Genomic DNA, 16107 nt, shown 5'->3' with positions numbered 1-16107 from the left:
TCCCAAAAAGGGATTCAGTGGGTTTGGAAAACGGATGGGAGGACCATCCATTCCTGAACACAGCTCCACTGATGGCATCACATCAACTATAAAGACAGTCAGTGACTTTGGGGGTTATGGGATGAGTCTGTACAGAGAATGTGCTGCGTTTCTTATGTCAGTATGTAACAACACAACAAAACAACTTGACAGTTCTTCAATTAGCTTTTTAAGCATAAGTCCTGTCGAGCTGTGACGGACGCCTGGTCCAGGTCCACAGGTCACCACTGACCTTATATTGGATTAAGGGGTGGTCTCCACAGAGGAAGTCCAGGCACTGGCTAACTCTCAGGATGTGCTTGTCTTTGTTCGTCTCTTCTTCGGGTGCATGAGTGGTCTGCCACTTTTTCAAAGCGATCTCGATCAACACGGACGGGGTGCAAGATGACGGGACCTTCAGACTGGTGGAATCCTGCAAGGCAAGAATGAAAACCAGCCTTTATTCTGGGAATAATTAACCCTTTAACACGGTTGCTGGTGACGCGGAGAGAAAAGGTGGCTTTGCAACGGTATGCAACTCATTACAAACGTAAAGAGCCGCCTGACGGCGCAAAGCCGTTTATTTCTCTACGACAGATTAATTGATTTATGTTGAAGAAAAATAAGTTAAAAAAAACAAGACAAGTTTACTGGCTGCTCATGAAAGTTCCTGTTGGAGCTAAGAGTCCACAGACAACAAACAGCAACATTTAAAGCTATGCAAATGTGGACAGTAGTGTTAAGTGTAACTGCCTGAAGAGCTGTTCATAAACCCTTCACACTGTGTTCTGTGTCATTCCCACAGTTTGCTTTTGACAGCTTATTAATAATCCAGCTGCGACCTCATACAAGCGATGCAATTATAATTTCCTGCAGGTTTGATAGAAATGTCATTCATTAATTATTGCCAAAGCACAGGCATGGTGACATCAAGGTGGAACTGACTTTACAGCACAAACATGGATGCAGCTTTTTTGGAACACATCTCAGTTTTTCATCTTTAAATTCAACAAGATTCATCGTCATAACAATGACGTTTTACAACGCGTCGTTGCCATAGCTCTTTTTAATTAAATAAAGCCCTGCAACCCACTTCCTGACAGTAATGCAGCTTATCATGTTTGACCTCCCAAATAAGACTTCCTGCCGATGTCCACCTGAGAGCACCGGCGCAGATGGCCGCTTTGTGTAAGAACGTGATCGAAGCTGATATACGAGAGTCTAGAGGGACAAGACCATCTGTTTTATTGTTATTGTCCAAAATCAATTACCAAGAGTGGCAATAAGACGCATAGAAACAAACAGTTGTTTGGGTCGCCTCTGCCAAAATCCACCAGTGCGAATCAGAGAAAGCTGATTCGCTGTGGCGACCCTGACGGATTAGGCCGCATGACGGGGAAAAAAGAAATGAAATCATCCTAAAGTTGAATTTTCTACATGTATGTCCTCAATCATCAGAAAAATGCCACAAGAACAGTTTAAAAACACAATTTTTAATAAAGTGGGTCTTTTAGTATCACGGATGGATTTTGTTTTGGAGGAGATAGAACAATGTGCCGCAAAAAGTAACAGATTACTTAGTAAAAACTTGAACTGAAACTCTGTGGAATAACAGAAGTCACACGAGTAACCAGTATTAGTACAAGGTAAATAATAAAAGAAATGTCCCCAAACAGAACCTGTGTGTGTTCTAATCCAACGCTGTGTCAGTGTCAGGTGTGGTTCCAATGAGGGGTTCCACTAATACACAATTTAAACACTTTCATTTTATAATTGCTTTGGTTCTAGTGTACAAAATAGTAAAGACAGGAAAGTATTACAGCACAACAGCTGCTGTATAACATGAATCAACTGAACATTCAGCTAAAGTCAATGAACTTTTTAATTCACTGGATTTTTGGAGGTTTGTGTTGTGGAGAAATAATGGGTTTGAATCCGGTTGAAGCACCTTTTGCTCGTGTGTATTACCCAGAAAGAGAGTCCTGTGGCAGAAGTAAACGATAGCTGCTTTTCAAAGTAACGAAATGTCATAAGATGGCGCTAAAAGACGCAAAGACCAGATGTTTCACAGCTGACTTTTGGACTTTGGGTGAAAGGGTGCACTATGTGCTCTGCAATACTCTGCCTGTAACAGCTGGGATAGAAATGCTTCCAAGTTATACACCAACTTTTGACTATTTGCCATTAAAATCAATATCAATTCTAACAGTCTTGTATGATAAAAGATTTGAATTCAAGAATTAGAATCAGAGCAAAACCACAACAGGAAAACGTCACCTGTGGCACCGAACAGCAGCGGCGTCTTCTCCACGCACATCAGCTCTCTTAGGAATGTGTACTACAGCACGTCTAACAATGGGTTCCAGACTCTCACCTGGGACTGGTCAAAGTGAATAATGACTTTCAGGTCTGCAGGCCAGTCGTTGGCTCCGTCTGCGATGGCCGTCCCGGCACTGGGCTCCAGCTGTGGGGAAAAGCAGGCCTGCAGCCACTCCGTGAAGGACATCATCTGCACACGCTGCATCCTCTCCTCACTCAGACGCTGCATTTTACTGCGAAAGTCTTTCACTTCCTGGTCATTGATGCCATCTAGTTCGTGGAGACCTGGAGACAGCGAGTGAAGGGCAGAAGAATCACACGGAAGCAAAGCCCCTCGCACAGACACTGAATGAGGCGCTGTCTGAGCGCTCTGATGTGTTCCCAGCTGAGCTGGACTCCTGGTATTTGTTTTGAAAGTGTTGCTGCATAATGCGCCCCTTGGCAATGAAAACATTCTGACATTTGCAGTCTTGACATTCATATGACCCAGGGCATAAGAGAAGGCCGCCTGTGGTCAGCGCACACTGTAAATGTGCAGGCCAACTCTTGTGACTGAATATCTGGAGGGGAAGCCGTGTGAGTGCACGCTTTTGTTTCCGTGCACTGCACGAGGTAAGAGTGCTGCATGAACGGCTGTCAACCCATGCCTGCAGGGCTCCAATTTACTCTGAAAAAAGCCTTTAAGAGATTATGTTGAACCCCAGTGGAGCCAGCGATGGAGGAAGTTTGTTTGAATGTGAACATCTGCCTCTGTGTGCCCTTCTGCAGATATTTGCAGCAACCACAAACTTGTTGTCTAATGCCTGAATTACCGAATCAAAGTCCAGCTTCTTAGTGGGCAGGTTACTATTAAGTCAGTTGAGTTGACCAACTCCAACCGCTTTCATTCAATCTGGATTAATCCTCTCTGCTCCTGGAACGCTCCAAACCCACAGTAGGAATTATACAGAAGAATGGTGATGAATGTTATGTCAGGAGCTGCTGGTGCTGACAACCACGTCTCTGCATCGACTACGAACAAGCTAGCTGCCCATGAGGCCGAGTCCTGATCAGTGATTGGATATGAGAAGTGGACTGAGTGACCCCTCCCCCTCGCATTCCAAACAGGAAGTACCTGCTGGCTCCAAGAAGCCAAAACCCCACAGACTTTTATAGAGAAATGAACAGCTGTCAGTCATTCTATTGGTCTGAAGAACCAATCTTGATATCTTTTTCGTGCTAATCCTAATCTTTGGGATATTTTTGTCTTCACTGCAAGTCATTCAAGTAACAAACTGGCCAATCGGATGCCTCAATAAAAGCATGTGGTCTCACGTCAAACATTTGAAATGTTTGATTGACAGATTCTTCCAAGCCTGCATTCAAGTGGTGGGGGTGTAGACTTCCAACAAGCTCACTTCTGATTGGTTAGAGTGGTTCCAATAGAAACGTCCACAATCACCGCTTACTGACGTCGTCTGGTTCCAACATGGCGGCATCTGCATCACAAAAACTCCATGGACTTCCCTTTGTTGGAGCCGTTGTCATGAGTGACGTCACACTCACTTTCTCATACACAGTCAAGGGTCATAATATGTGGAGCCAGAGAGTTCTTTACTGCCGCGGACAACAAGAGGCTTACAAAGTGCAGCCAAACATTTATGCTACTACTCTGAACTGTAATGAATTTGAAGTTGGGTTACTTAGCTTGTTTTTCAAAAGCTGAGCACTTTTAAGAAATACTTATGTAGGACTATTAGATATTCAAAAAGCTGTTTATAAATATTTACATTTATTATTTCTCCCAGTTTGGGCATCTGAGCATAAAATCAAATTAACACTGATTTTGTGTCTTTGTGAACCTCATTCATGCGATGCAGAACAGGGGATCATTCCTGACATTGTCACCAGGTTTGTTTACAGCAGATCAACTTGCATTTTGCCTGCTTTGATATTTTGTGCAGGAAAAAAAAGGAAAATCCACCTTTGTTTACATTTTCATTAGCACTTAAAGTCCCACACCAACTATATTTGTGTCTATTTTCAAAGTGTTCACAGTGGTCTTTTAATGATTATGCAGTTCTTAACCAAAATCAAAAAGCCTGTGTCATTTTCTAGGACATAGTTTCTGCAGAGCGGCAGCAGTTCATTAGTTGTGGGGGGGGGGGGGAGACACAGTTGGTGTGGAGTTAAGCCTTCGTTAAAACTCCATCATTCCTTTGTTTACACTGTCCTGCTAGCTTACAGCCCCTCACAACCCAAGTTAACATTAGCGTAGCAAAATAAAATGGCAGCAGTATCAGATCTGTCCATCCGTCCAGTTCTGATCCAGATTCCAGCTCAGACCAGAAAAACAAAGACAAAGGAATTATTTTTTCTACGTCCGCCATCATGCAAAAAAAGCTACAAGAACATGTTAAAAACACCAAAAAACACAACTTATGTCATTTAAAAGAAGGAATTTGAATCCTGTTAGTTAGATTTTGGCTGTAAAAGTAAATTAACAAAATGGTCCTCTGGAAAAAGCAGAAATAGAATATTACCATTCTTTTTATCAGAATTGTACCTAAAGCCGGCTTTCTTGATCGTACTAACAATTTAATTGATCAATCCAAACTTTTAAAAGAATAATGACAATAATGTAATAATGATTACTGATATGTTTTAGTTACAATAAATAAGCTATGGATCGTCTTGCAACACGGAGCTCGTCATCTCCAAAGTGTGGGCACCCCTGTTTTAGAGTCTGGAGATTGAAACCTCACAAACTGTAACTTCCAAATGGGACATTCTTTTTTAGTTTAGATTGCACAGTTGGCATGGTTTTGCATAGCGTGTGTGAATATTGTACTTCAATTCTTCTTTTGGCTGCTCCACAGCAGATCACCTGCCTCCATCTGATCCTGCACCCTGGATCCTCGCTGCTCACACCAGCCACCCTTATGTCCACGGGCTTCCTATATGATTAGCTGGTAGCTCCACCCTCAGCCACCTTTTATCATCAAAATCACTGTCCTTCCTCTCAACATGTCCAAACCATCTCAATCTACTTCCCTGCATATATCTCCAAAATATCCAACATAACCTGTTCCTGATGTACTCATTCCTGATCCTTTCCGTCTTTGTCTCACCTTCAACATCTTCCTCTCTGCTACCTCCAGCTTTGCCTTTGGTTTCTTGGAGCCTAAACCGACAACATGGCTGCTCTCACCACAGTCTTCTCCACATTTCCTTTCATTCTTGGTGACACTTCTATCATACATCACACCTGAAACTTTCCTCCACCCTTTCCAACCTGCTTCCAAATGTCTCTTTAAATCTTTTCCACTCGTCCTGTTGCTCTGAACGGTTGACCCCAAGTCCTTCTTAGCCTCATTGATCCACTTGAGTTCTTCTCATTTGCACACAGATACCCTGTCTTGACCTTCATTCTTCTCCTTTCCAGAGCAAACTCCAGCTCTTAGATGTTCCCCAACCCAGTACCTACATCCTTCCATTTCAGCTCCTCTTTAGCTTAAAGCTGCAGGTGTAGACAGGTGAATTGGATGGATCTTCAGCTGCTTGCTATGACAGTACCTTTAAATAGTTATGTGAAAAGGGAGTGTTGGACTTTCACTGTGTGTCAGGAAAAGGTCCCCTGGAAAAAACAAAAGACATGCATCTCCCATAACTGGTATGTATTCTTACCCTTTCCAATGATTACTCCAATTTTGGAATCCAGCAGGCGCTCTGCTCGCCCGCAGTTGCGAGTCACCAGCCTAAAGACCGGCAGAAAAGGCCGAACGTCACATAGTCGGCGGGTTTCGTCCTCCAGCTCTTCATGTACGGCTGCCTGGTTGACACACTCGAACATGTGGCTCTCCATTTCGCCGAGGAATGAAGATAGAGGGAATGACTTGGCCTGCTTCCATAAGAGCTTGATGGGATCAGAAGAAAAATGTCACTTAACCTATGTGATAACCTTAAAAAGCCTTTATGATGTCTCACAGAGAAGATTTAACACGTGGAGCTAGATTACAGGGTAGATGTCCTTGCTTGTATTTGATGTCCTTGTTTTATTAACGAATACTTTTGCAAACGCCCAAAGGACATCAGCAAACACTTCTAAAGGGATTCAGCTGTAGAAGAACATGTTGTGACTGACGACACAAGCTGCATGTTTAGTGACTGAATCCCTGAACAAAGCCTGGACAATCAGAACCTCAACAGCAGGTTCAGTCGGTGTTGGGCTGACTCGAGTCCCGGTTGTCCCACAGTAGGATTTGTGAACACTTGTGATTTCATGTAGATCCCATACAGCTGGGCCAGGAAAATACAATTTAACAGAACCAACTTTGTTGGCTGATTTTAATAGAGTTTTTCTCCCTCCCTGTACTTTCTTTATCTAAAATAACAAATGATGGAATATATTTCACACAAAAAAGTGGCAGCTGTTTAGTGAGCTCTTCTCCCACTTGGCCGAACGCCTCTGTTGTTGAAACCAATTTTTCCTACTCCCACTTTAGCTAGTGACAGCCTTCAAACTGCGGTGTGCGATTTGTTGTTCTAAGACTCAAGTAACCAAACAGAACCAATTCCATAGAACTAAAAAAACTATTCTTGTGGGAACAAGCCCGCTGCTATTTTAACGTCTGCGCTTTGCGAGAAATAGACAAGCTGACCAAAACAATGGAAGCCCAAGAAAGCAGAGGGCTGAAAAATAAAAATCTGATGTTCCCCAAAATAAATCTTCTCACGTGGCAATAACATCATTTCATTACCCAGCCCTAATATCTCATTTCTGGAAAAAAAAAATAGAGGATTAACTCTTTGGACAGGTTAAAAAGGCGTGAAAGTTTGAATCATGAATGAATTAATGACGACTAGGAAGTGATCAAGTCCACCTGGAGTCACGACTGCTTTACCTCGGCAGGCTTTCAGAGTTTAACTTCTTTATCTACGATCAAATAAACTTTGAACCTCTAGCTTAACTGAAACTCCCATCAAGACCTTTTCAAATGTGAAAGAACAGGAACAGATTTTTGAATTCATGGAAGAAGATCTCACACGTGTCGTCATTTAAGGGGGTAGGGCATTAAAAAAGGAAACAGAATGTTTTCTGTATACTAATGTCTGACATGACATGTTTGGCTAGAAACAGTAGTGGATTAACTAAAGATCACAAGGAGAATCAGTGAGACAGTTTTAATATTAAGGTAGTCATCAAGGATCAATTCAAGATTTCCAATAAGCAGAAGGATTTCAAACAATTAACTCTATTAAGACAACATAAATCTAGGACATTCTTTTGAATAGATTGATAAAAAAAAGTTTAACCAGCAAATCAGAAATGAAATCCAACTGTTATCTGAATTTAAAATGCATCAACTAAAAGAAGTGCTTAGATTCCTATTTTACGTATAGATGTGTACTTTTAGACCCCTCAACTTTAAATTACTTTAATTACATCTGAAACCTTGATTTTCCAAAGACAGGGAAAAAAGGTTCAAGTCAGTTTAGGTGAAACAGAAAAGTGTCAGGAAATAAGCTCATCAAAACACATTTTGAGCCCAGGGGATTTTTTTTAACACCAAGAATGATGTTATGTGCTAGAGCCTGGCTGACAAGTGCAGCCGCTGAGAAACAAACAGGTCCACCGCAGTACGGTCTGCAAAAACAGGCATGCTGTCACGTCTGACAGACTGACCAACTGTCTGTGCGCCCGGCAGCCTTTAGTGACTGTAGGACCAACAGCATGGTCCGTACTTCACTTTGTTGTGTCAAACATCACTCCTCAGTGGCCTCAGTAGTACTGGTTCCTCTAAAAATACCTTCCCTACTTTATGCTGACTACCTTGATCAGCTGTGTTCTGCTTCAAGGAAATTAGAGTATAAGTCATCTAGAAATGCAGCAAACCTACAAGAATGGAACGTTTCTTATTAAAACACAAGACATCACAACAATACCAGGTATTTTTTCAGTCAACTCACTAGTTTGATATGTTGAATCGTGGCCTCTCGTGGGACCTCCATTTGGATGTAGATTCCAGTGGGCAGCAGAAAGTCCATGGTGACATGGACTGGCGCCTGTCCATCCAGCGGCGAGTGGGCTGCCCATATGTCCACAAGGTCGGTCATAGCAGGAGGCATGGTGAAGTGTACGTGACACCAACTCAACCATAAGGACCTATGGGATGTTGAAAGGAAATGCGTTTAAATAAAGGCAGAACATTCAAAATAGCTGAACAGAAGTGAAGCGATCTGCTGGATTTAGCATTCATTTGTGTACAGGTGAACAACAAATGTCCTGATATGACCTCTAAGTGTATGCATGCTGTCCTAGGAGGGCTTAAATGTGCTGACTCCAGTGGGAAGCGGCTGTTCAGAGGAGTGCCCACTAAACAAATAGCAAAAGGTTGAGCTGCCTTCTTGTAATTTGACAATCAAGTCACCGAGGATAGAAAATAACATTGTAAAAACACAATTGGTGGACTGGCACAGCACATTATATAATAATCTGGTTTGTCTTTACTTTGTCCTCAGTGTTTCTTCCAATTGTTCCCTGAAGAAGCAGTTAGCATCAGTCCATTCCTAATGCCAAACTACGCTTTAGAGAGAGCTTTGTATATCATGCAGTTCAAAGACATACATGCTTGTCTGTGAACACGCATACGGACACTGCAAGCTAATTGTTTCCTTTCCAAAACAATGTGCGACTTCCCAGCTGCCAGGGCAAACCTCCCCGCAGTTTGCTTTCCATGTGAGGCCTCTATCTCAACCACAGCTGCAACTTCTCAGCACTTCCACCTGCAGCTTTTCCCATGACCTGCTCCTTCTGTGGCCTTGCACATTTACTCTAGCAGAGGACTCAAGTCCATTTCCATGTTTTGCTCCTTTCGCCCATTAACAATGACAACCCTGATTGCCTCTAATGGGCTTCCCCCTCCAAGTTAAGTGCTCCAGCAAACTGCACATGAGCTGCGGAACGAGGCGATCTCTCTGGTGCATTAGGAACCACAATCTCAGCCACTTAGCATCATCAACCACGTGAATGGAAATACTGCTGGAAGAGTGTTTGTTTGCCGTCTAAACAATACTTTGTTGTTAGAACTTCCTGCTCCAGGAGACTTGGCCATTACTGCACATGTCGTTGTAAATGTCTGTACAGCAGGTTAGAAACAGCCAAGGAGCAGACGACTGCAAACTTGTTAAGAAACAGAGGTGCACAGTAAAAACATGAGCCAACCTGAGGCCACATCTGTCTGAAACACTGACACCGCCGTCACCAGGGGAGGACGAGCATGTGCTTGCACGCCCGTGCACACAAAGCCATTTCACTAATGACAGAGTTTTTGAGAGGGACATTTTAATCAGACGGCGTCTAACGCTGGCTGTGATGTCAGCACCCTCTCTGTAGCACACCAGCGTGTGCGTGCACAAGCATTTGGACGGTACACAAACAGGTGAGCAGGGTTATTAAGGATGTGGTGGCAGACAGCCAGAGGTCTTCTGCTGGGTCAGGTTTCAGCTGCATGATTAGAGGTATAAAAACAGGACAGCCAGTTCAGGGAGAAACCAAGAAGATCGTTTCATGTGACAACAAACACAACAGCCTAAAGGGACGTGTCCAGTGTGAAAACGTCCGACAAAAGAAAGAGGGCGCAACTCAGAAGACCCTCTATGCATCCTCCAAAGACCATTCCAGAAATGTGACCCCACTTCCATGTGCTTGGTCTGTTTTCAAAGCACACAGGGAAGATTTGGAGATTGGGTTTGTTTACACATTCAACTTCAAGTCAAAGCAAAACTGAAACATTTTTTCCAAGATTTCTTGGATAATAAGCATCCTTTTCACTAACCAAGACACACACAAAACAAAATCCAGCTGCGGTTGGAAACTTCAGTCACTCTTTCACCTCTCTTTTTGATTAACTATCTCCAAAAGCTCTGGTCAAGGGGTGTGTGACAAAACGGCGAAGCACAGATGGAGAAACAAACCTGCTTTACTTTAGTGACTGAACACTTAAAATGACAGAATGAAACCAGAGTCACAACCCTGGACACACAGTGTTCAATGAAGCAAAACCTCCGCCAAAGCGGATCTTTGCTTCCTCTAAACCAGCGGCATGTTGTGATGGCTTTCATGCCCAAATGCATTTCACAGTAACACTGGTGTTACTCAGCACTCTCTTTCTAAAGCCGTCTCTGTTTGACAGTAAGAGGCCTGTGATGCTGCTCACAATAGACAGAGTGTGTCCGCTCCTCTGTGTGAGTTTGTGTGTCAGATAAAAAAAAAAAAAAAATACAAGTTTAAACAAATGCTGTGTGTGTGAAAAATGTTATGCCTGGTGATTAAGGGTCCTGTGACACATTTTCCTGTTTACTGGGCTAAAAATAAGATTCACAAAGAGGATCCAGAGACGAACCCCCTCCACACAGAACTGCCCTCTGAAATGACAGATCAATGCAACACTGAGACTGCTGCAGTCAGCCTTTCCACTACTGGAAAGACAGCGTGGGTGTTTGTGTGGGTATGACTACATAGGTACACAAGTTAACTATTTAGCCATCTATCTAAACGAACCAGCCAGATAACTTGGTGCGACACTGAAGTCGCTTCTATTCAGAAAGCAGGAAACAGTACTAAAAAAAGTGACAGTGAAAGTTCCTAAAACTGTTGTGATAGAAAAATGTACAAAGAAAGATCATATTTTTTATTACACCTTCACTTACATTTTTAACTGTTGGATCGAATTAAGTACATGACAACGTAGCATTTTTATAAAAGCCGAAGTTGTTTATAAAGCAAATAAGGGAGTGGGTATTAGAACAGATCAGTTTTTTACGTCACTGTTACGTCAAAAGGGGCATTCAGTACACCCCCTAGTGAGTCCAGGGGTGGCATCCTTCCGATCATGCCCTTAGTTTAGCCTTTCAGTAACACCACCACAAATCTTGTTTTGGTTTGTCAGTTACCCACTGTGTCAAAAAAGAAAATCACTGCTTCCAAAATGCGAGGTAACAAGGGTCAATGCTAGAGCACTCAGGAAATACAGCAGAATTATGAAGCCTTTCACCTGAAGATTCATTCAGAAATAATTAAATGTGCAACAAGACATCACGTCAAGAACAAGTGGAGCATTGCATGCTGGGAGCAGAATACTTTTTCACAGGAAGACGCAAACAGCCCTTCCATCAGAACACACAATACTTGTAGTTGGTCAAATTCTGTTCATTGGGCTCCTTCTCTTTGCAGGGGTTGACATAGCCCAGAAATTTGCACTGGCCCACAGGGCCAGTAGTTTTTGAAACTTACTGGCCCTGCCTGAAAGTTACTGGCCCGACACCGCGCATAGCGGGACCCGCCGCTCCGCAGGTGCTTGCAACTTTAGGGGGGTCCGGGGGCCTGCCCCCCCGGAAACTTTTAATATGGTGCAATTTGGTGCATTCTGGTGACATCACTTATTTCTACACTTTTCAATGACTGAAAATAGACCATATCAAACTTAAATCTGCTCTAGTCTGTTTCAGATGTTTTGAAGAGAGCACTGCAGTGTAGTAGGTAACACTAGTTCAGAAGTTTTCATGCTGCTTCTAACGGCAAATATCGCAATAAATCATAAACCTTAAATGTGTTAAAACAATCTAATGGCAGCTTGAACCATTTAACGAATCAAATAAATCCCTTAATGCATTTGACCAATCGGATGGACGCCTTCACATTAGTGACCAATCAGATGGAGCCCTATTATGTTAGATGTTTGTAACCTATGTCAACGTGGGTCATTTGGAGTATAATTTTTAAACTGGGAATGGTTATTTGGTTATTTTGCTGTTTGTTTATATACCGCAAATTATATCGTTATCGCAATTTTAATCTCTGATATCGCATATCGCGAGTTTTCCTCATATTGTGCAGGTCTAACTGAGATCATTCAGCTAACTAGAAATACTTACTGCTTACAGTGTAAAGAAAAACAAAATTAAGTAGTTTAACATTCTACTGCATTTGAGTCTGAGATTCAGGTATTTGGAGTTGCCTTTGATTCTTTGACATTCAGCTTAAAGCTTAGTGCATACAGTTTCATCTTCAATGCATTCATTAAATATCTTGCTGTCCATACTACTAATTATACCCACTACTCCATCCAACATATTCCTATCTATTCCTGCCATGTCTTCCACATCTCTGACATGCTTCAGTCTCTCTTCAGTGACGGTGTCGGATTTATAATCAAATGTAATAATAACCCACTGGCTTGTGCCTTCGTTGTTGCTGTTTAACATTGTTTTGTATTGAATTGTTACATTCAATAAAGTTTGAAAAAAAAAAGTGGTGAGCGCGTGCCGCGTGGTGCTCGGCAGTGAAAGCCGAGCGCGCGCAGGCGGGAGAGAAGGAGAAGTGATCAAAGGTTTCCCATAGAAACCCTTGAAGTCTGAACACAGGACTAGCAGAAAAACTAAATTATGAAGACGAGGTAAATCTACACGTTTTCGCAAAATTTACTTTATTGAAAAAGGTGAAGAATATATAAACCGTTAGATATTTTAGTGGCCCGAGCGGACAAGTGAAAAGTAAAGTCTTGTGGTCCGCACTGCTCGAAAAACAGGACCGGGCCAGCGGACAAATGGCTATGTCGAGCCCTGCTTTGTGCTTAAAAAAGGATCATTGTTAACTCTATAAATATCTTTGTGTATGAGTCTGTGTGTGTGTGTAGGCATATAGGTGTGTATTTAAAGTCTGAGTGGCTCGAGTGTGTGGATGTGAGTCAGCCATATAGGATAGACGTAGGTGGTGTCTGTGGACAATAAACTTGAATTTATCACCAGGTCACTTTAACTTTAGCACAGTCAACAATTATGAAACATGAGCAATGGCTCAAAAAGGGACTGTTTTTTTTTAAAGATTTTTCCTCCAAAATGCATTTCTTTTGCCGTGTTGCACCATCAGTTGACGGTGACACTGCTTCACAGACTCCAAGAGGCTCTTTTGTCAAATCAGCACCGAAGTGCCAAGAAATAATGACTCACTGTAAAGGGGAAAAATCTACTCAGAACCCCAAACCACGGAGAAACACAAATTCCACTATCTTTGCAGCATTACACTCTGGTGTGGACTGATGAATGACTGGGAGTGTGCTTGCACTTGTAAGGCTCTTCTACAGTAACAAACCACTTCCGGGCAGCGACCCAAACACCTCCTACGAGACGCGGCACACACCCATTTATTCAACAGGAAGCACTGAACAGAGAGGAAGTGAGTGAAAAACTGTCACCAGATGAAAAAGTCCTGTCTGGTCATTCACAAAAAGCGGATGAATGCTGAATCAGAGCCTCAGTTGTTATTTTTACCATCACTATGTGGAAAACAACAGCCTCAGCGTCAACAGACGCAGAGCTGAAATCCAAGAAATACCTTATGAATTATAGATGGCAGTGGGAAATCATCATTTCTAATGATATTGGGATCATTTATTACTACAAAAAAGGGATTCTGTGACATTAATTGAAGTACAAAACAACCGTAGCATATCTGTACTCATCACGCTCAAAGAGATCTTGGGAAAATAAAACTCAAGTCATTTCCAGTCCATGTGTTGGGATTGATAGGAGGAAACGCAGTAAGAGATTCATTTACATCATGCACACAGACTACAGGGACTCACAGGAGAAACCAAGAGTTTGTCTTCGTTTTACACACGCACACCCACACACACACACTTCAAGTAACAGCTTCTATACTCAGAAAGAGAAGAACGGCCACATTGTCCTGGTTCTGTGAAGAAGATTGGGCAAATGTTTTTGTTTTTAAAGATCAAGCATCTTTATTGAGCAACACCAAACTTCTACAGAACGATAGTGCATACTTCTGCTATCAGATTAAAAGTGGGCGGTATTAATTCACTGTGACACTAATCATATCAAAGACTTCATTGCAGCATTGACCAGAACTGAGAGCCGTATTTAAATACAGCTACTTCATTTTGAGATGCCTCATGACAAATCTGCTCTGACATCTGTAGACAGACGCATCCCAGCACCTCTATCTGTGACTGCTTGATGAACCACTGTTCCAGAAAGATGGCAACCACCAAGTGTGTATGGTGACTGCACACAGCCTAACACGGCTGAGTGTGATACGCACTCTTTTGTCTTTTATGATCAAGAAGACAGAGCCAGCAGCACATGAGTGAGATTAGGAGGAAGCAGATGGAGAGTCCAACACCACAGCTTTACCAGCTCATTTAACATTAATGGAAAAAACAGGAATGGATAATTCTATATCTCTGTGTGCGTACAGAAAGACAATAGTATACGAGTTCATGTATAAAAGTACTGTATCATTAAAAAAGAAACTACTGAGACTTTGGATAGTTTCAGTATTCAAGTACACCCCCCAAAAACACTTGAATCCATCCATTTTCAGAAGCCACTGAATCCCTTTTGGGGTCACAGGGCTGCTGTTGGGCAAAGGCGGGTACACCCAGAACGGGTCACCAGTCTGTGGTGGGGGCCAAAACCATTTTATTTGTGGAATATAAAGTTAAATCTTTGAGTGGGCATGTAAACACCAGAAATGACTGACTGGTGTCATTTAAACATGAGCCAAAGTTGGCTACAGGGGGATGAAATGCATAGGAAGCACCATCATATGATTCAAAACACAGGACTCCAAATAAAAATAACACCTCACAGTCAAAATGTCTTCACATTATATAATATAAATGCAAAAATGCACTGCTTTTTATCTTAATTGAAGGCTTTTTAGTTTGGCCTGTTTAGAAAACAAAGAAAGGTTTATTGTGGAGAGTAAAAATGTTCTGTGGTTAAATCTGTGGAAAGATAAATGATGAATTATCTGAATATACAACTATGTACTGTATACCACATTCATTTATTTAAATAGTTTCCCATTCTTCCCAAAATACACAAGTTTGTGTATTCTTTAAATCTGTGTTGTTTAAATCCCACTTTGCAGTTAGAGCCTCATACACTCTTGTATTTGTGCAAATCTACTATTTCAAGCAGGAAGGAAACCATAATACAAATTAGGCAGGAGTGCCTGAAGAGTAGGAAGGGCTAGTGCATCAAAGGCCTATTTCCATTTTCTATGAAATTAAATGAAAACATGTTTTAACTGTGATCAGACAGGAAACTGCAAATGCATGCAAGCTGCACACTGGAAAGTGAATTTGTGCCTAATGGATCTGGAGGAGTTTTAGGTATTTAATAAAGGGTCAACATGTGGTGTTGGATTAGAAGTTCAGTCAGACCAAACATCCAAACACTTGGTACTACCAATCATTTCCAAAGGATTTTATTACTTTATAAATCATCCAGTGTTATCCTTCACGCTTTTTCAATTTTAACAACAATGTATATTTATTAAGGAGTTGTAGTGTTTCAAAAACTGCGAGTACATGATCCCTCCAGACGGGATAAAAAAAACATATTCTAACAGAAAATCCTACAAGGGCTGTCTCATTCATGAGCTGTTGCCCAATTATAAGCCATAATGAATTAACAAGTATGAGTTCATTTTAGTGTGGCAGAGACAAATCACATGTGGTCGTGGGATTGATGTTCCTTAGTGTGATTCACTTCACAGACGAGTAAAGAGAAGCACACAGTCATGAATGACAAAGATTTGGGAAAATCAGATGTTTAGAATCCACAACAACAAACGTGACGAAGGCCAAGTCTAGAGGAGTGAAAGGTCAGAAAAAACCAAACCGGCAGACGTCTCTGATACAAAGAAAAAGGTTAGAAAAAATAGAAACCCAAAATGTGACACAAAGTGTGACTGTGGTG

The 16107-nt window shown here is 41.9% G+C and overlaps 1 protein-coding gene across 2 annotated transcripts in view; it reads right to left on the bottom strand.

Annotated features, from left to right (window-relative positions):
* The window catches only part of pik3cb (phosphatidylinositol-4,5-bisphosphate 3-kinase, catalytic subunit beta), a 66400-nt gene that overhangs the window by 27270 nt on the left and 23023 nt on the right, over positions 1 to 16107 (bottom strand). For both annotated transcript variants that reach the window (XM_011483050.4, XM_078929358.1), the window contains 4 exons: positions 8287 to 8482; positions 6004 to 6232; positions 2393 to 2622; positions 272 to 451 (listed from right to left, as the gene is read on the bottom strand). In XM_011483050.4, the coding sequence (XP_011481352.1) occupies positions 272 to 451; positions 2393 to 2622; positions 6004 to 6232; positions 8287 to 8445 (798 nt within the window). In that variant the 5' untranslated portion in view covers positions 8446 to 8482. The remainder of the gene's footprint in view (positions 1 to 271; positions 452 to 2392; positions 2623 to 6003; positions 6233 to 8286; positions 8483 to 16107) is intronic.

Source organism: Oryzias latipes, chromosome 13, assembly GCF_053564925.1.
Source record: "Oryzias latipes strain Hd-rR chromosome 13, Olatipes_Hd-rR_3.1".
NCBI lineage: Eukaryota > Metazoa > Chordata > Actinopteri > Beloniformes > Adrianichthyidae > Oryzias > Oryzias latipes.
Note: the sequence above shows the minus strand (reverse complement) of the source record. Positions and strands in the feature narration are given on the sequence as shown.